The sequence below is a fragment of the Vipera berus genome (assembly GCF_964194415.1).
Source record: "Vipera berus genome assembly, chromosome: Z".
Taxonomy (NCBI): Eukaryota; Metazoa; Chordata; class Lepidosauria; order Squamata; family Viperidae; genus Vipera; species Vipera berus.
This window is the reverse complement of record NC_138205.1, coordinates 8,478,249-8,497,307: the sequence shown is the minus strand read 5'-3', so window position 1 is coordinate 8,497,307 and position 19,059 is coordinate 8,478,249. Positions and strand designations below refer to the sequence as shown.

General features: G+C 46.4%; 1 protein-coding gene across 2 annotated transcripts; it reads right to left on the bottom strand.

The window, feature by feature from the left end:
- Window positions 1-544: 544 nt before the first annotated feature.
- On the bottom strand, window positions 545-18,223 carry LOC308678241 (ran guanine nucleotide release factor-like). 2 transcript variants are annotated; one of them, XM_081345305.1, is made up of 6 exons: window positions 18,143-18,223; window positions 14,996-15,087; window positions 10,963-11,079; window positions 5,034-5,181; window positions 4,221-4,315; window positions 545-2,417 (listed from the first exon to the last, which is right to left on the bottom strand). In XM_081345305.1, exons 2-6 carry the CDS (start codon window positions 15,076-15,078, stop codon window positions 2,288-2,290), a joined length of 573 nt encoding a protein of 190 aa, XP_081201431.1. In that variant the 5' UTR covers window positions 15,079-15,087; window positions 18,143-18,223; the 3' UTR covers window positions 545-2,287. The 2 variants fall into 2 exon arrangements, with proteins under 2 accessions (XP_081201431.1, XP_081201432.1); XM_081345306.1 differs by lacking the exons at window positions 10,963-11,079; window positions 14,996-15,087; window positions 18,143-18,223 and adding an exon at window positions 9,904-10,265.
- Between the last annotated feature and the right edge of the window lie 836 nt (window positions 18,224-19,059).

The window sequence follows — 19,059 nt, the reverse complement described above, 5'->3', positions numbered from 1 at the left end:
GCACCTTCCATGCCTCCTTCTCAGTTCTCATGATGCCTCCACCTTGTGCAGAGTCCATTTTTTTTATTAATTCAACAGGAAAGCTACCAGGAAGTCTAAATTTGATGTAACATCAAGGAAGAAGGCAGAAACGAAGGAAGGTGCCAGGCAAATCTGGGAAAGTGTATTAACTTTAATTCCCATGTTAGCTAGGGAATTCTGGGATTTGAAGTCTGTGCATCGTAAACTGTTGTGTTTAATCTTCAAGGTCTCATCATGAAAACACCAAAGAAATTAGCATCTTCCCATGAGAAAAAATTCTTAATTAATTCAAGGGTCTCATTCCAAATCCCTCCGCCTCCTTCATCTTCTGCTAACCTTTCCAAAATCCAGACACAAAGCACGTTTTTTGCTACCTGGTCCAAGAAGTCATATATTTTCAAAAAATAATAAATAAATAAAATCAAATTTACGCCATCAACCTTTTAAGGAGACACTCGCCAATGAACACGGTAAAACTACTTGTCCGAAGGGTCTTAATCTCTCCGATATGCAAAGGGGGGGGGACCCTAAAAAGCAATTTAAGAAATGGGCTCAACTTAGTGATTGTAAAAATCTGTGCTGCAACTCCCAGTCGCTTCGCTCAGAAGCCAACGACAAAAATGACAGTTTCCATGGTCTGCTAACGAGGAGGGGCGGCTATCCAGAGTCATGTGGTTAATATTTACAAACTCTCTTCTTCTGGAGAGGTTTTGCCTATATGGATCCAACGTCCAGCCGTGATTTTCTTGTACATGACGTCCCACTAACGAGGGCGTGACTCCCAGAAGTGATTGGCAGGGGGTACGTGCAGATTTTGGACACATTCTGTAAATTAGCCCGTTTGAGAAACACTGATTGAAAACTCGTTTCGCCCAATTGGAGGTTACAAACAGGTGAGAATTTTAATGTCCTAGAGGCAGATAAGGCTTTTGTTGAAACTTTTGTGCATTTTAATCAAGCACCGGAACTGAAGCCCGAAGGATTCACATAAAAGGGAGAAGAGTACTCACTTTGGGTACTCCCGATTCACACGGTAAAATTCTTTCGACTGGACGCAGCAGTGACGATGCTAAGAGATGACGCATGGACACAGACCATTAAGATGATTTCTAACACAAGTTTTAAAAGCCCCGTATTTTCAAAGGTTGATTTTATTTTTTTACTACTCTCAGTTGGCCTTCGTGTCCCTTAACACTCAAGGACACAGTCTGGCCAAAACTCAACTGGACAAGCAACCTCAAATTTCATGACAAAACATGTAAAGCCTAGAAGAGATGGAATTTGAAGGAAGGGGGGAAAAAGGAAGGAAGGAACAAGCAGTCTTGCTTAACAGCAAATTACCTTCTGTTTTTACATTTCTTTTCTTAATCTTTTTTTTTCTTAGTCATCTGAGGGTATAGCGGTATCCCAAATAAAAAAGTATCTCTCTGGCAGTTGATGTGTACGTTATTTCTGTGGCGCATGCTCCTTCCATTACAGAGAGTGTGAAAAACGTTTGTGAGTGCTAGATTGCAATCTAGTGGATTATCCAGAAGGTAGGTAATCCCAGTTTGCTTGGATCACCTGTAGAAGGACACTAGAAATAGTTGGAGAGGTGAGTAGAACTATTTATTATTTATTTATTTGTGGGACTTAATATGCCGCCGTAACTCCCGAAGGACTCAGGGCGGCTAACAACAATAAAACACAATAATACAAATGTTAAAAAGATTAAACTAACAAGCCCCAATGATAAAATATTTTAAACATTCTACTTAAAAATCCCTATCGTCAGTCCAGGTCAGCCTGATGGAAGAGAAATGTTTTAAGGCTGCGACGAAAGGACCGGAGATCCGGGGCCATCCGGAGCTCAAGGGTAAGTTGATTCCACAGGGAATTCCACAGAACTACCTACAGTCTAATGGGTTTTTCAAAGTTGGTGACCTTAAGATGCGTGGACTTCAACTCCCAGAATTCCTCAGCCAGCATGACTAGCTGAGGAATTCTGGGAGTTGAAATCCACGCATGTTAAACGTCAAGTTTGAAAAACACTGGTCAAACCAATCCTAAAGCAAAGCAAAGTTGGCCGGAGTTTGCTTTTTACAAGGAGAACGTCCTTGGGTATTCAGCGTCCATGTCCTCTTCATTCCGTCGCGGGATGAAGGAAGAAGATCCGGATACCGGAGCCGGCGTTCTCATCTAGAAAGCCTCCGAACCGAAAGGCCCCGTGATCACGGCCGGGATGGAGCAAAGCTGGATTTTCAGCAAATGTGGACAGAGAAGTGTCTTAACCGAACAGACCGGGATCCAGGAGCCGCAGGCTACACACGAAAGCGTGGAAATGCTCCACTGTCCAAGGAGGTTGAGAGAGGGCCAAGGGGACCTCTGTGCTTTGCGCAGCACTGGTACTCAGAGGACTGTCTCAGAAGAAAGAGGGAAGAAAAGGGGAGTCGGTTATCACAGGGCAGAACTGCAAAATGTGTGCCAAAACCCACACGCCATTAAGCTGACCAGCTTGCAGCCTTTGGCGCGGGCAGACCCTCCCCCAGTGGAGGTAGTCCATGCCTCATGACCAAAATTGAACCCAATTTTATTATTATTATTATTGCTAAGCAAGGCAGTTGTTCAGTGAGTTTTAGCAACAGCAACAGCCCTTAGACTTATATACCGCTTCACAAGTGCTTTTCAGTCCTCTCTAAGCGGTGTACAGAGTCAGCCTATTGCCGCCCCCCCCCACAATAATCTGGGTCCTCAGTTTTGCCCCATTTTAAAAACTTTTCTGGCCACAGCTGTTAAGTGAATCACCGCAGGTGCTAAGTTAGTAACACGCTCGTTAAGTCAATCTGCCAGCTAAACGAACGATTGTAAATTGATGGACTACTTGTACCCCCCAATTTGGAGGGAAGGGAAGTGGAATTAATTTCAAAAAGTTTAGCTTAAGAAAAAGGGACTGCCTATCTTTTAAACACCCTCAACTTCTTTCAAATGAGCGGAGGACGTAGTTAACACACGTGACCCTAAAAATGTCAAGAGGTTTTACCCTCTTGCCCCAAGGATATTCTGACAGAACAATTAATCAGTGGAACGACTTGTCTCCAGAAGTTGTGGGTGCTCCAAAACTGGAAAAAGATTGGACAATCACTTGTCTGAAATGGTTTAGACCAGGGGTTGGCAACCTCGGCTCTTTTATGACTCGTGGACTTCAACTCCCAGAATTCCTGAGCCAGCTTGGCTGGCTCAGGAATTCTGGGAGTTGAAGTCCATGAGTCATAAAAGAGCCGAGGTTGCCTACCCCTGGTTTAGACCAACGATGGTGAACCTTTTAGAGACCGAGTGCCCAAACTGCAACCCAAAACCCACGAATGTATTATCAGGTGCCGGGTGGGCGTGGCCCATTGGGTGGGCGTGGCTGCGGTGGTAACGGCAGACTGGGTGGGACTAAAAAGTTCAATCAATCAATTCCAACTTTGCGAGATCCTTTTTTTTTTCCCCGCGAGAAGTTGAAATTGATCGATTGAACGTTGGGGGTTTTTTTTGCACACGGCGGCGGAGGCCTAAAGCGAAAAGGTTTTATAAAACCCAGCTGAAGGCCTAGGACTGGGGCGACGGTGCCCGTGTCCAGAGAGGGCTCTGCATACCACCCGTGGCACACGTGCCATAGGTTCGCCACACGGGTTTAGACCAGGGGTGTCAAACTCAATTTCATTGAGGGCCGCATCAGCATTGCAGTTGCCCTCAGGGGGCCGAGTGGGTGTGGCCTGGGTGGGCGTGGCCTACTGGGTGGGCGTGGCTAGAGTGTGTATGGCCTACTGGGTGGGCGTGGCCAGCTCTACATGGTTCGCATCAAGGGTGCCTATGGGGGCCTGGGCAGGAGTGGGGCAGATCTGAGGGTCTCTGGCAGAAGGAGGGTCTCTGGGCCAGGGCCAAGGCAGTGGGGGCCGTTCTCTCACTGTTTCCAGGATGGCTTCGCGGGCCGCATGAAACCACTTCGCGGGCCGGATCTGGCCCCCGGGCCTTGTGTTTGACATGTCTGGTTTAGACTAAGTCTCCTGCTTGAGCATGGGGCTGGACTAGAAGACTCCCAAGGTCCCTTCCAAGTCTGTTATTCTCTTAATTTTTCACTCCTCCAATTTAACTTTCCCCTTTCTCTCCGTCCCTCAGAGCAGTTAGAAAGGTTATAGCCTTGTGGCCGGCAGAGGAGATAACTAAGACACACTCACTTAATCCAAGTGGGGTCATTGAAGGTGACAAGCAGATCCGTTCCGTACTGGGGGAGGCGGAGCAGCACCAAATGCACAGAGACATCGTTTTTGGCCTACGGACCAGAAAACGGGAACAAAACATTGATCAAGGCTCTCATTTTATACAGGAGGAAGGTGAAAGTAGCTTTTGAAATCATGAGGGCTAGCCCCTCTTCTTTAGAGAAGGGCATATTCACAGGAGGAGGACACCACCACGTCATTTTGGTTCTGTTATGTAGGCCAAGCCAGGCCATTCTGGTTAATTCCAACAGAGCACAGTGGAAACAGTTTTGTGTCATGTCTGAACGAGAGATGGGAAGGCCTGGGGAAAAAATGGAAAAATTGGGGGAAAAAATTATCCAATGATAAATTATGTATCTATGACAGGGTATTCAAAGACCTTAATGAAAGATTTCTGAGACTTGTTGTAAAGTCTCAGATTACTGTAAGTTCTCTCTAGCTGAAGACAAGCAAATCCTGCCTCCAAAAATCGTGAGTGCTCCATCACTGGGAGATTTTTAAGAAGAGACTAGACAATCACCTGTCTGAGATAACAAGAAGAAATATTGCTATTGGACAATGTGAACACCCGTGGATGAGGACGAGGGAGTCTATTGTTTAACTAAAGCAAGGCTTTGAGCGGGAAAACCAGAGTTGGTTTTGCTTCTTCTGTGCCAATGTAGATTTTCAGTAAAGTATTATACACTTGGTAAAATCATGTCCCAGGAGTTTCTTTTCTGGAAATGCCAACTGGACAATTGACACCAATCGCCCAGTAACCTCGCCACTCACCTCCTCGTTGAATTTAGCGACCTGCTGGTGGCCCACCAGTTGCCAGGAGCTGCTGCAGCCTTCGAATGCCAGAAGAGCGGGCGCAAACTGGGTTTGGCTCAAAATCTCCGAATTGGCCGAATTGCCCGCAATGTCTTCAAAATGGAACCTGGTGGGAGTGGGGTGGTTAAAAAAAAAAGATGGATGTCTCTCACCGACTCTCCCCTCAATGAGTCTCGCGCTAAGAGGCAAACTTTATCCACAGGTGAGGTTATCCCAGGTGAATCCCTTCCCAAAATTTCATAGGCAATTTCATGGAGAAATTGCAAAATAACCCAAGCTATGGACGTTCTTAATATACAGTAATCTTCAACTTACGACCACAATGGAGCCCAAAATATCTGTTGCTAAGCGAGACATTGGTTAAGTGAATTTTGGAGTTTTACGACCTTTCCTGCCAAGGCTGTTAGGTGAATCACTGCAGTTAAGTTAGTGACACCGTTGTTAAGTGAGTCTGGCTTCCCTGTTGACTTTGCTTGTCACAAGGTTGCAAAAGGGGATCATGTGACCCCAGGAGACCGCAACCGTCATAAATATGAGTCAGTTGACAAGCATCTGAATTTTGATCACACGACTGTGTATGGATGCTGCAACCGTCCTAAGTATGAAAATTCGTCATTTTTTCAGTGCTGTTATAACTTTGGTCATTAAATGAACTATTATAAGTCGAGGACTACCTGTAATCTTATTACCACCCAAAAAAACTCAGCAATAGAACACACACACACACACACACACACACACAGAATTTTTTTATTTTCTTTTTCTTTGTTTATTGTTCTATTATTCCACTTTCACTTGGTTTAGATTTCCTTTTTCTTTCTCATGTTTTTAATTGTCGCAAGCCACCTAGGCTAGCCAGATGGCAAGAAAGATGGCAAATAAATGTAATAACAACAATATTCATAACAGCATATTTCTTGTAGTAATTCCTCATCAGACCATGAAGCGTTTCCAACCTTACGCTAAATAAAGCAAGCCAGGATTTTAATCACGCTCGAGGAATGCTCGTTTTTAAGCATTCAAGACAGGCCCGTCTTAAGCTCATTTCAGGACTGCGATTAGACACGCAGAGAATTTGTCTCTGGTCAGAGGTGGGATTCAGCCGGTTCACACCACTTTGGCAGAACCGGTAGCTAGTTTTTGGTTGCCCGGGCCCAGAACGGACTTCCAGAAGCGGCATCCACACAGAGAACCGGTTGTTCACATATTTGAATCCCACCACTGGTGCCGAAGCTCTCGCTAGAAAAGGCCAGGGTGAGAAGCTGAAAAAACATTGCCCAAAACTTGTCACAAGATGCCCTACCATCCCTTGTAGTTCAGGCTCCTAAATGTCCTCCATCACGACTGTGAAAACTGCTCACAGTTTCCTTTATTTGACCCAGACATTACAAGCTGCTGTGGTTAGTCTTAGAGCAAATGTAAAAACCCGGTTCAGCTATGTTGGATTCTCACAACTTAGATACAACCCGTGCAGGGTTTTGAGCAATGTTTTTTCAACTTGTCACCCTGGGCTTTTCTGGTGAGTGCTTCTGCACGAGAGACAAATTCCGTGTGTGTGTGTGTGTGTGTGTGTGTGTGTGTGTGTGTGTGTGTGTGTGTGTCTAATCACACTTGGCCAAATAAAGTACAGGGAGTCCTCAACTTACAACAGTTCACCGAGTGACCGTTTAAAGCAGGGGTGTCAAACTCAATTTCATTGAGGGCCGCATCAGCATTGCGGTTGCCCTCAGAGGGCCGGGTGGGTATGGCCAGGGTGGGTGTGGCCTACTGGGTGGGCGTGGCTAGAGTGCGTATGGCCTACTGGGTGGGCGTGGCCAGCTCTACATCGTTCGCATCAAGGGTGCCTATGGGGGCCTGGGCAGGAGTGGGACAGATCTGAGGGTCTCTGGCAGGAGGAGGGTCTCTGGGCCAGGGCCAAGGCAGTTGGGGCCGTTCCCTCACTGTTTCCAGGATGGCTTCGCAGGCCACATGAAACCACTTCGCGGGCCGCATCCTGCCCCCGGGCCTTGTGTTTGACATGTCTGGTTTAAAGTTACAACAGCACTGAAAAAAGTGATCTATGACCGTTTTTCACACTTACGACCCTTGCAGGATCCCTGTGGCCGTGTGATCAAAATTCAGACGCTTGGCAGCTGACTCGTATTGATGACATGGTTGCAGTGTCCCGGGATCACGGGATCCCCTTTTGCGACCTTCTGACGAGCAAAGTCAATGGGGAAGCCAGATTCACTTAACACCCGGGTTAGTAACATATCAACTGCAGCGATCCACTGAACCGCTGGGGCAAGAAAGGTCATAAAACGGGGCAAAACTGACTCTACGAATGTCTCACTTAACAACAGAAATTTGGGGCTCATTTATGGTCGTAAGTTGAGGACTACCTGTATAGCAGGGCTTTTCAACCAGTGGTACGGGTACCACTTGTGGTACATTGGCACCTGGCAGGTGGTACGCGACCATCCTAGAAAAGTGGTAGCGGAGGAGGGGAATGAGCTGAACCAGACGCAGCACCGCACGAGCCTGAGCGAGAGACGGCTGGAGCTGCAGGGCTGTCAGGGCTCAGCGGAAGCACCAGGATCAGTGCTTCTTCGGGGCTGTCAGGGCTCAGGGGAAGCGCCAGGATCAGCGCCAGGCTCCATATGGAGCTCGGCGCTGATCCTGGAACTACTGCTGAGCCCAGAAGCGCTGATCAGCTGTAATGTTGCAGCATCTCCCGGGTCTTGTGATTTACATTCAGATGCTTGGTAACTGATTCATATTTATGACGGTCACAGTGTCCCAGGGTCATGTGAAGTGACCAAAACCTGCTGCAACCACCCAGCAGAGGGGGGGAGAAAATAAAAACCAAACACCCCACAACGCCACCCCCGCTGCCAATCCTCAACAGAAATGCTGACAACAATGAAAACCTTGGACAGGAGGAAGAGCGCCACCAGGCGGGCAGGCAGGTGTCTTGCTCGGCTGTGGCTTGGGGGGGGCACTTTTTTCAGTGCCATTGTAAGTTCGAACAGTCACTAAGCGAACTGTTGTAAGTCGAGGACTACCTGTACTTCATCACTGTTTTCCTTTTTTTTTTTTTTGGTCATCAAGTTTTTGACACCTTGCTAGGCGTCTGGTGGTACTCGATGTTGCCATATCCTAAAAGTGGTATAATGGGTGAAAAGCTTGAAAAGCCCTGCTGTATACGATAGGATTTTTATTTCTATTTTATTCTATTCAACCCCCATCCCAAATTTACTTTCCAAAGATCAGCCAGGCTCATTGAAATGCTTCCCCCTGGCTGTAACGTTTTGTAATTTTTTTTTTTCCTCCCGCGTAAGGGAGTTGTAAAAGTGGAGATGCTGGGGATCGAACCCAGGACCTCATACATGCAAAGCATGCGCTCTACCACTGAGCTACATCCCCATCCCCTTCTGTCTGTCAGCAGTTGCTCTTCTCCATTACAATAGTAGTCTCTCAATAACAACCCAGATTGTTGGGGGCAATTAAGCTGACTTTGTAATAATGCCGCTTGGGGGTGTGTGAAAGCCCTAATAAGCAGGCATATACAGAGAATGAAGGCTACTGCTAAGCTTGTAAGCCGCCCTGAGTCTTCGGAGAAGGGCGGGATATAAATGGAATTAAAATAAAAAATAAATTACTTCCCCCTCCTTTTATTTTTCAAGACTTTAGCAGTGAAGCCAACATTTTAGCCTTTTGCTACATAAAGTAGTTAGTTACTGAGTCCCATATAAATGTTGCTAAGACTAATTAGCCATACTTCTCTAGCCTGGGAATAAGCCAGTCTGGAAACAGAGTTGCTTTCCAGAATAATTGCCGGGAAGTATATTAACCTATACATTCATGACCTTTAATTAAAATAACATACCGGTTGGCCCTTCACTAAAACCACGGCTGAGCCAAAATTTCTGTTGCTAAGAGAGATAGTTGTTAAATGACTTTACCCCATTTTAGAGCTTTCCTTGCCCCAGTTGTTAAAACGAGAATCACTGCAAATGTTAAGTTAGCAATACGGTTGTTAAGTGAATCCGTCTTCTCCGTTGAAAGGCGGCGGGGGGGGGGGGGGAGATCACTGAAGGTCATTGAAAGTCACCAAAGGGGATCACATGACCCCAGGACACTGCAACCGTCATAAATATGAGCCAGCTGCCAAGTCTCCGAATTCTGATCACGTGACCATGGGGATGCGGCAACACTGTCATAAGTGTGAAAAACAGTCGTAAGTCACTTTTTCCAGTGTGGCTGTAGCTTTGAATGGTCACCAAATGAACTGCTGTCAGCTGAGAACTACCTATGGGTCTGGCAAAAGTTCTAAATTAAACTTTGGACAATGCTAGATTCTTGAACCCCTTCATGGATTACTGCCTTGTCGTGGCGAAGAGGCTTGCGTAATTCAATGAAGCTATGAGCTATGCCGTGCAGGGCCACCCAAGACGGACAGGTCATAGCAGAGAGTTCTGACAAAACGTGATCCACTGGGGAAGGAAATGGCAACCCACTCCAGTATCTTTGCCATGAAAACCCCATGGACAGTACAAAAAGGACCTCCTGGAGGAACGTTGTCCATGGGGTCACGATGGGTCGGACACGACTTCGCAACTAACAGATTCTTGAATCCAGGACCCTGGACACACAAGCCATATGGGGGAGAGCATTCTCAGTGGGTGCACCAACCCTCTGGAACTGCCTGCCTACCGAAATCCGGATGGCCCTCGACCTTCGCACCTTCCGGCGCGACTTAAAAACCTACCTGTTCCAGCAGTCCGGCCTGGCCTGATAGCTCTTGGGGTTTCATTTGTTTTTTACTATTGTTTAACTGTATACCTACCTTGCTCTGTACACCGCCCCGAGTCCCTCGGGAGAAGGGCAGTATATAAAAACAAACAAACAAATAAATAAATAAATAAATAAATATATGTGATCACTGAGCTCGATTGCCCTCCAACTCTTCTTAGCTCTTTTTGTTAGAAATTTTAAGTAGGTATGCATTTATTCATTTATTTTTTTGTATGTATGTATATGTGTATATACATATATACATGCATGTGTGTGCATATACATATGTGTGTGTGTGTGTGTAAAAAATTATTTTGGATTACACAAATATGAGCTGTCACTACTGTGACCACTGCCTGTGTATGGCCTTGGGTTAGGCTGAAACAGGAAATAAGATTTGTCCCATGTTTGGGGCCTAGCAAGGTAATCTAAATACTTAACAAACATTTAACATATATATGGGAAATTAGATAGGCCTCGACTTACGACTGGTCAGTTAGCAACCATTTGAAGTTAGAATGGACCCCACCCAAAAGTTAATTATGACCCAGATTCAAAATTGTGATGTCTGCCCCCTTCCTCCTCCCCCCTCAGGTCAGGTCACTGTATTTTTTTTTAAATCCCATTTATATCCCGCCCTTCTCCGAAGACTCAGGGCGGTTTACAATCTAAGCACAAATCAATGTGCTTAGCAATAGCTTTCATTCTATGCATATGCCTGCTTATTAGGGCTTTCTCCCCCCCCCAGCGGCATTATTACAAAGTCAGCTTATTGCCCCCAACAATCTGGGTCCTCATTTTACCTACCTCGGAATGATGGAAGGCTGAGTCAACCTTGAGCCTGGTGGGATGCGAACCTGCACTAATTGCAGGCAGCTGGTGTTACTTAAGGAGGCATTAGCCCACTGCTCCACCAAGGCTCTTGAAGTTGAATTACTTTGAGGAGTAATCACTTGCCTTCATTGCATTCCTTTAATACGTTCACAGTCAAGAGGTCTTGACTGAGCATACAAAGAGTGTAATTTTGCCCCAGGATTCATTTTTCCAAGCAGGCTTTAAACTCCAGCACCAATTTGTTCCTCAATGAGATGTCCAATTTTGCACTACCCACCTGGCAGCATTTTCATCCGCCACCCCTGCTTGGTATTCCAGCAGCTCCACAATGATGCTCTGATCTGTGCTGGGGTGAACGAAGACTTCCTGGTTGTCAGGAACCTGACGCATTTCACTGCGAGGAAAAGGACAGACGGGGAGAAGAAATTAGGGACAGCCAGCCACTACATCTTTATGAGCACGTGGACCTTCTAAAGCAGAGGTCCCCAACCTTTGCCAGTGCCATGGAGAAAAGTTTTTCCATGGATCAGAGGTGGTGTGGTTTTGAATACTGCCTGTATCCCGAGGATGGAGCTTTGCTTGTTTGTGCGGCCCGTTTGCTGGCATGCTGCGGACCGGTGCCAGTCCACAGACCGGGGGTTGGGGACCCCCGTTCTAAAGACCCCAAAAGCAGCCCATTGTCTATGGCCGTGGTGGCGAACCTATGGCACGCATGCCACAGGAGGCACGCAGAGCCCTCTCTGAGGGCACACGCACCGTCGCCCCAGTCCTAGGCCTTCAGCTGGGTTTTATAAAACCTTTTCGCTTCAGGCCTCCGCTGCCATGTGCAAAAAAAAAAGGTTCAATCAATCAATCAATTTCAACTTCTCGCAGGAAAAAAAAGATCTCGCAAAGTTGGGGTTGATTGATTGATTGAACTTTTTAGTCCCATCCAGTCTGCCGTTACCACCATAGCCATGCCCGCCCAATGGGCCACACCCACCCAATGGGCCACGCCCACCCAGCACCCAATGATACACAAGTGGGTTTTGGGTTGCAGTTTGGGCACTCGGTCTCTAAAAGGTTCGCCATCACTGATCTGTGGGGATTCTCAGCCATCCAGGTCATGGTTGTCCCAAAAGTGCTTTTTCAAGAGGCAGCTGGATCTTTCTTTGTTTTTCCTTGAAGGCGTTTCACTTCAGATCCAAGAAGCTTCTTCAGTTCATCTGCATTACAGGTAGTCCTCAACTTACGACCACAACTGAGCCCAAAATTTCTCCTGTTAAGTGAATTTTGCCCCTATTTTATGACCTTTCAAGCCACAGTTCTTAAGTGAATCACTGCAGTTCTTCAATTAGTCTCGTGGTTGTTAAACGAAACTGGCTTCTCCCTTGACTTTGCTTCTCAGAGGATCACCAAAGGAGGATCACCAAAGGATCACGTGATCCTGGGACACAGCAAAGGCCACTCCAAAGCACCAGAGGGCAAGACAAGAAACAACGGTTGGAAACTGGTCAGAGAGAGAAACAACCTGGAATTAAGGAGAAACTTCCTGACAGTGAGGACAATTAACCAGTGGAACAGTTTGCCTCCAGAAATCGTGGGAGCTTCACCACGGGAGATTTTTATGAAGAGACTGGACAGTCAATTGTCTGAGATGGTATAGGTTCTCCTGCTCAAGCAGGGGGCTGGACTAGAAGACCTCCAAGATCCCTTCCAGCTTCTATTCTATTCTATTCTATTCTATTCTATTCTATTCTATTCTATTCTATTCTATTCTATTCTATTCTATTCTATTCTATTCTATTCTTCCTTAATCACTATTCTATTCTATTCTATTCTATTCCATTCCATTCCATTCCATTCCATTCCATTCCATTCCATTCCATTCCATTCCATTCCATTCCATTCCATTCCATTCCATTCCATTCTATTCTATTCTTCCTTAATCACTATTCTATTCTATTCTATTCTATTCTATTCTATTCTATTCTATTCTATTCTATTCTATTCTATTCTATTCTATTCTATTCTATTCATAAATATGAACCAGTTTCCAAACATCTGCATTTTTGCCACGTGATCATGGGGATGCTGCAAAAGTTGCAACCGTGAAAACTGGTCATAAGTCCCTTTTTTCACTGCTGTTGTAACTTTGAACGGTCAATAAATGAACTGTTGTAAGCCGAGGACGACCTGTACTGAAGAACTGAAGAAGCTTCTTGAAGGAGAAGCGAAACTTCTTCAGGTCAAAAACAAAGAAAATCTAGTTGCCTCTTGAAAAACCAGAATCTTTGGGGCAAGCAGCCCATAGGAAGCCCTCCAGAACAGCTGGACTGAAGCTCTTAATATTTAATATTTAAATCACTTCCATCTTCCTTGTCTTAAGAGGCTGGGTGTTTTTCCACCCCAGCTAAAACATTTTGAAAAGCTGAGATTTCTTTTCCAAATATGTCTTTCTATCTGTTACCAGGTCTAAGCTCTGTGCTCTCACAGGTGTCCCTGACACAGGTAATCACCACCCCTTTTGCAAACCCCTGTCTTTGAGGCAGAGGTAGTCCTTGATTCATAGCCACTTGCTTAGCGACCATTTGAAGTTACAACGGCACTTTAAAAAAAATGGACTTACAACCAGTCCTCAAACTTACAACCATTGTACACGATCAAAATTCAGATGCTTGTTCAACTGGCTGGTGGCATCCTGGGATCAGACGAGCTCCATTTATGACCTTCCGACGTCCAATAAGCAAAGTCGATGAGGGAAGCCAGATGCACTTAACAACCGTGTGATTCACGTAACAACCGTGGCCCCCAAAGCTTCACAATTTCACAACCGCCTCGCTTAGCAAAGGAAGCTGAGGTCCCAGTTGTGGTCATACCTGTACCACGAAAACTCATACGGAGTGCCAACTGCTATTAAAAACGGGCACAAACTTGGGGGTGGGTGGGGGGGGTGAGCTTAGTAACAATGAGGGTTGGATCAGTATAAGAGAGCTGGAAGGGACCTTGGAGGTCTTCCAGTCCAGCCCCCTGCTCAGGCAAGAAAACCTATACCATTTCAGACAAATGGTCGTCCAATCTCATCTTAAAAATTTCCACTGATGGAGCACCAACCACTTCTGCAGGGAAGCTGTTCCACTGGTTAATTGTTCTAATTATCAGGAAATTTCTCCTTTTTTCTAGGTTGGTTCTCCCCTTGATAAGTTTCCATCTGTTGCTTCTTGTCCTGCCTTGAGAGCTTTTGGAGAATAGCCTGACCCCACCCCCTCTTCTTTGTGGCAGCCTGTCAGGACCCACCCCAAACCACGTCTTAGGAAGACAAAATTCTGGGAGTCAAATCTATTCCAAAAAGAATCTTTACTATGACATGCTTGGTTGTAGGAACGAGACAGGACTTAATATTATCCCACAAAGTAAACCCTTATAAAGAGTTCCCGGTTTAACCCCCCTTAACCCCATTTGGTCAGTCCCCCATCCTTTCTCTCGTATCATCCCTCTCGTGGGAAAAAGGAAATTAGGACCCTTCATGTTTATTGCTGTCTTCCGTGACAAAAGCCAGATGCTAGCCCCCCCTTTTGTTTCCCCAGTTCAAAAGGCTTCTCCTTTCCTTTGAAATGCCTATTGCCGGTTCAATACACATCTCTTCTCTTCTCTTCGGGAGATGGCAGAATCCATGGAATAATGTTTGAAACTTTCCATTTATGAATATGATATAAATGGATTCTGACACAGCCCCTCAAATACTGGAACACTGCTCTCAGGTCACCCCGGTACTTCTTTTCATTAGACTAGAACAGACATGTCAAACACAAGGCCCGGGGGCCGGATCCGGCCCGCAAAGTGGTTTCATGCGGCCCGCGAAGCCATCCTGGAAACAGTGAGGGAACGGCCCCCACTGCCTTGGCCTTGGCCCAGAGACCCTCCTCCTGCCAGAGACCCTCAGATCTGTCCCACTCCTGCCCAGGCCCCCATAGGCACCCTTGATGCGAACGATGTAGAGCTGGCCACGCCCACCCAGGCCATACGCACTCTAGCCACGCCCACCCAGTAGGCCACACCCACCCAGGCCATACCCACCCAGCCCCCTGAGGGCAACCGCAATGCTGATGCGGCCCTCGATGAAATTGAGTTTGACACCCTTGGACTAGAATGATATACCCAATTCTTGCAACCGATCAATGCAGAGAACAGGACATGGCTGTTATTTCCAAAGCAGAATGTCTAAGAGCTTTTAGTTTGACCCACAAGTTGTGAAGCCAAGAGGCTGGTGGGAAGGGCGGAATGAACCAAGTCTGGGGAGATGCTGGTTAGGGGCAGAGCACGGGACCCACCTGATATCCAGACTTCCAGGAGGGAGACGAGCAGAAAAGGCACCACCAAACAGGTGGCTTTCTTGGGCCTCCTCGTCCGCCATGGCCTTTGCCTACAAGACAAACCAAGGGGACAAATGCGTTGGAGATCCACCGTCAAAGTCGCACACAAAATGGGGGCTCAGAGGACAGGGTGAAGTTCAAACTGCCAGGCTTTTGAACAGCTTTGTTTCCTTTCTTAGCAGCATTTGGGGGAAAAAGAGGGTAGAGTCTTTTCTGGAACCTACACTTAAAATGCATAAAATAAAATATAGCAACCCAATTATAACAAATATGTACAGGGATCGCATTTACATTTCTGTTAGATGAATGACAAGGCAATACCTTTTTTTTTTAAAAGTATGATCATTTTTGACAGCGAGACGGATCAAAGTTAAGGAACATTTCTGGAGTCCCCAGGCCACAAATTATTCTACCTACATACTATACATTGCCTTTTGGTACGGTCCATAGGTACAGATGGGGACTGTAGCCAAGAAATTAAAAGACGCTTGCTCCTGGGGAGGAAAGCCATGGCAAATCTAGACAGCACACTAAAAAGCAGAGACATCACCCTGCCAACAAAAGTGCGTATAGTCAAGGCTATGGTCTTCCCAGTTGCAATGTACGGCAGTGAAAGCTGGACCATAAGAAAGGCTGAGCGCCAAAGAATTGAGGCCTTTGAACTCTGGTGCTGGAGAAGACTCCTGCGAGTCCCTTGGACTGCAAGGCGATCAAACCGGTCAGTCCTAGAGGAGATCAAACCTGACTGCTCTTTAGAAGGCCAGATCCTGAAGTTGAAGCTGAAATACTTTGGCCACCTAATGAGAAGGAAGGACTCACTGGAGAAGAGCCTAATGCTAGGAAAGGTGGAGGGCAATAGAAGAAGGGGACGACAGAGAATGAGGTGGCTGGATGGAGTCACTGAAGCAGGAGGCGTGAGCTTAAATGGACTCCAGAAGATGGTAGAGGACAGGAAGGCCTGGAGGAACGTTGTCCATGGGGTCACAATGGGTCGGACACGACTTTGCAGCTAACAACAACAACCCTCAACAGAGGGGGGAGGGATACAACATCATCTATCTCCAGTCTACAACACAGTCCTTTCAACAGTTCCAAGGAGGCTTCACACCCATTTGCACCACTCAGGTGACCCTGAGGACACAGAAATAACTCTCTAAAAGAAGGCAAACGACCAGCTGTCTAGAAGGAGTATAAATCCTTCCATTGCCCCACCAGCCAGTCAGAGCTTGGAAGAAGCTTCTCGGATGAGAAGCGAAACGTCTTCAAAGGAAAAACAAGAAAGTCCAGTTGCCTCCTGGAAAAAAAACACCTTTGGGACAACCATGACCTGGATGACTGAGAATCTCCATAGACGTTCTCTTCCGGGATTTAGAAAGGAAGCAAGAAACGGGGATCTTACTGGGAAGAGAAGCAAGGAATGGGGATCTCCCCTATGTGGACCGAGATGCCCTACGTACGGTCGCTCACGCACTCGTTACCTCCTGTATAGATTACTGCAATGCTCTCTACATGGGGCTGCCCTTGAAGACCACCCGGAGGCTCCACCTGGTGCAGAATGCGGCCGGGTAGTGACGGGAGCATCCCGATACTCCCATATTACACCCCTCCTGCGTGAACTGCATTGGTTACTGGTTGTCCTCCGGGTGAGATTTAAGGTGCTGGTACTTACCATTAAAGCCCTACATAGCTTAGGCCTGGGATATTTGCTGCCGGGAACGATCTCCCATCGCCCAGTACGCTCACACAGAGAAGGCCTCCTCAGGGTACCGTCGGGTAGACAATGTCGGCTGGCGGCCCCCAGGGGGAGGGCCTTCTCTGTGGGAGAGCCAGCCCTATGGAACCAACTTCCCCTTGAGCTCCGGATGGCCCCGGATCTCCGGTCCTTTCGCCGCGGCCTTAAAACACTTCTTTTCCATCAGGCTGACCTGGACTGACGACAGGGATTTTAAAATGTGTTTTTTTTATTTTTAACTCGACAATTTTAATTTATTCTATTGGGGCTGTTAATTTAATTCTTTTTAACTTTTGTATTGTTGTATATTATTTTATTTTATGGTCTTCCCAGTTGCAATGTATGGCAGTGAAAGCTGGACCATAAGAAAGGCTGAGCGCCAAAGAATTGAAGCCTTTGAACTATGGTGCTGGAGAAGACTCCTGCGAGTCCCTTGGACTGCAAGGCGATCAAACCGGTCAGTCCTAGAGGAGATCCACCCTGACTGCTCTTTAGAAGGCCAGATCCTGAAGCTAAAACTCAAATACTTTGGCCACCTAATGAGAAGGAAGGACTCACTGGAGAAGAGCCTAATGCTGGGAAAGGTGGAGGGCAAGAGAAGAAGGGGACGACAGAGAATGAGGTGGCTGGATGGAGTCACTGAAGCAGGAGGCGTGAGCTTAAATGGACTCCAGAAGATGGTAGAGGACAGGAAGGCCTGGAGGAACATTGTCCATAGGGTCGCGATGGGTTGGACACGACTTCGCAACTAACAACAACAACAACATTTTATTGTTGTTAGCCGCCCTGAGTCCTTCGGGCGGCATATAAGTCCCAATAATTAATAGATAGATAGATAGATAGATAGATAGATAGATAGATAGATAGATAGATAGATAGATAGATAGATAGATAGATAGATAGATGATAGATAGATGATAGATAGATAGGTAGGTAGGTAGGTAGATAGATAGATAGATAGATAGATAGATAGATAGATAGATAGATAGATAGATAGATAGATGGATGATAGGTAGGTAGGTAGGTAGGTAGATAGATAGATAGATAGATAGATAGATAGATAGATAGATAGATAGATAGATAGATAGATAGATAGAGTGCCTGGCTCGGATGCTCAGGTCCTTGGAGGTGCATTAGGTGATTTCTGCTGCAAAGAAAAGGAGGCAAAATAATTGGGCCGGGAAGGGTTGAAAATAGGCAAGGAAATCCCTGGAGGTAACAAAACAAAACAAGGACCTTGAGAGAAAGGGGTTCCCTTGGTAACTGCGTCACCAAGGGAGGGATTCCCTCCACGGAATTCCGGAAACAAGCGAAGGGACTCCCGACGATGTCAATGGAGAAAGTCAAGGAATTTTTGAACCGGCCCAATTTACCGCTATAGAAAAACCCTCCGGACGCTCCTTCCGCCTTTTCGGCAAACTCGCCTTTCAGCCTCCCTGCTTGCAAGAGGCGACTTTCCCTTTAAAAAAAAACGCCCCCCTCGAATGAATTCTCTCCCCGCCCTCCGGCCCGCCCTACTGGCCCTGAACGTTTAACGACCCAAGCGGGCCAATCAGAAGCCGGAGGAAGTGCTTAGGTCAGGGGTAGGCAAGCTCGGCTCTTTTATGACTCGTGGACCTCAACTCCCAGAATTCCTGAGTCAGCATGGCTCAGCATAGAAACCTCTCCATTTCTCCTCAGCATAGCTGACTCAGGAATTCTGGGAGTTGAAGTCCACGAGTCATAAAAGAGCCGAGGTTGCCTACCCCTGGCTTAGGCCTTTAGGCGCTCCTTCCCGCGCATCGAATGCCATTATGACGATAATGGAAAGAAGTGTGATTGACGAGCGCCTCGTCGAATCGCCGAGGCAGATTGGACGGAAGCGACTCGATCTCGAGAGGCCCTTAAAGAACCCTCGGGCTGTGTTGTTTTTTTTTAATGTAAAAAAAAAAGCAAAAACCTACTACTTTTTATAAAGCCGCGATCGGAGGAGGAGAAATGCATTACATATGAAAAATAACGCTATGTTCAAAACGATGGTGTGGAAATGCCGTTTTTGCCTTCCTCTCCCCTTTTGTACGAGTTGAGAGAAATTTAAATTTCGCAGTCCTGATTTTGCACGTGTAGGTGGCTAATTTTTAATTGAAAGGATTTTTTTTAATGACACGCGTTTTTAATAACACGTGTAGATGGCTAATTTTTAATTGAAAGGAATTTTTTTTAAATGACACGCGTTTTGGTTTTTGTGTCGCAAACCAATTTGCCTATATTAAACGGAGTTTTGCAAATGCCGTTCCTCGTTTTTTTTTAA

Excerpts from the sequence above, each read along its gene's own strand:
- LOC308678241 (XM_081345305.1), bottom strand. The coding sequence starts at position 15,078 with ATGGCGGACGAGGAGGCCCAAGAAAGCCACCTGTTTGGTGGTGCCTTT. Across the intron at positions 11,080-14,995 it reads CCTGGAAGTCTGGATATCAG|TGAAATGCGTCAGGTTCCTG; the intron begins GTGGGTCCCGTG and ends TTTTCCTCGCAG. Across the intron at positions 5,182-10,962 it reads GCGGATGAAAATGCTGCCAG|GTTCCATTTTGAAGACATTG; the intron begins GTGGGTAGTGCA and ends CACTCCCACCAG.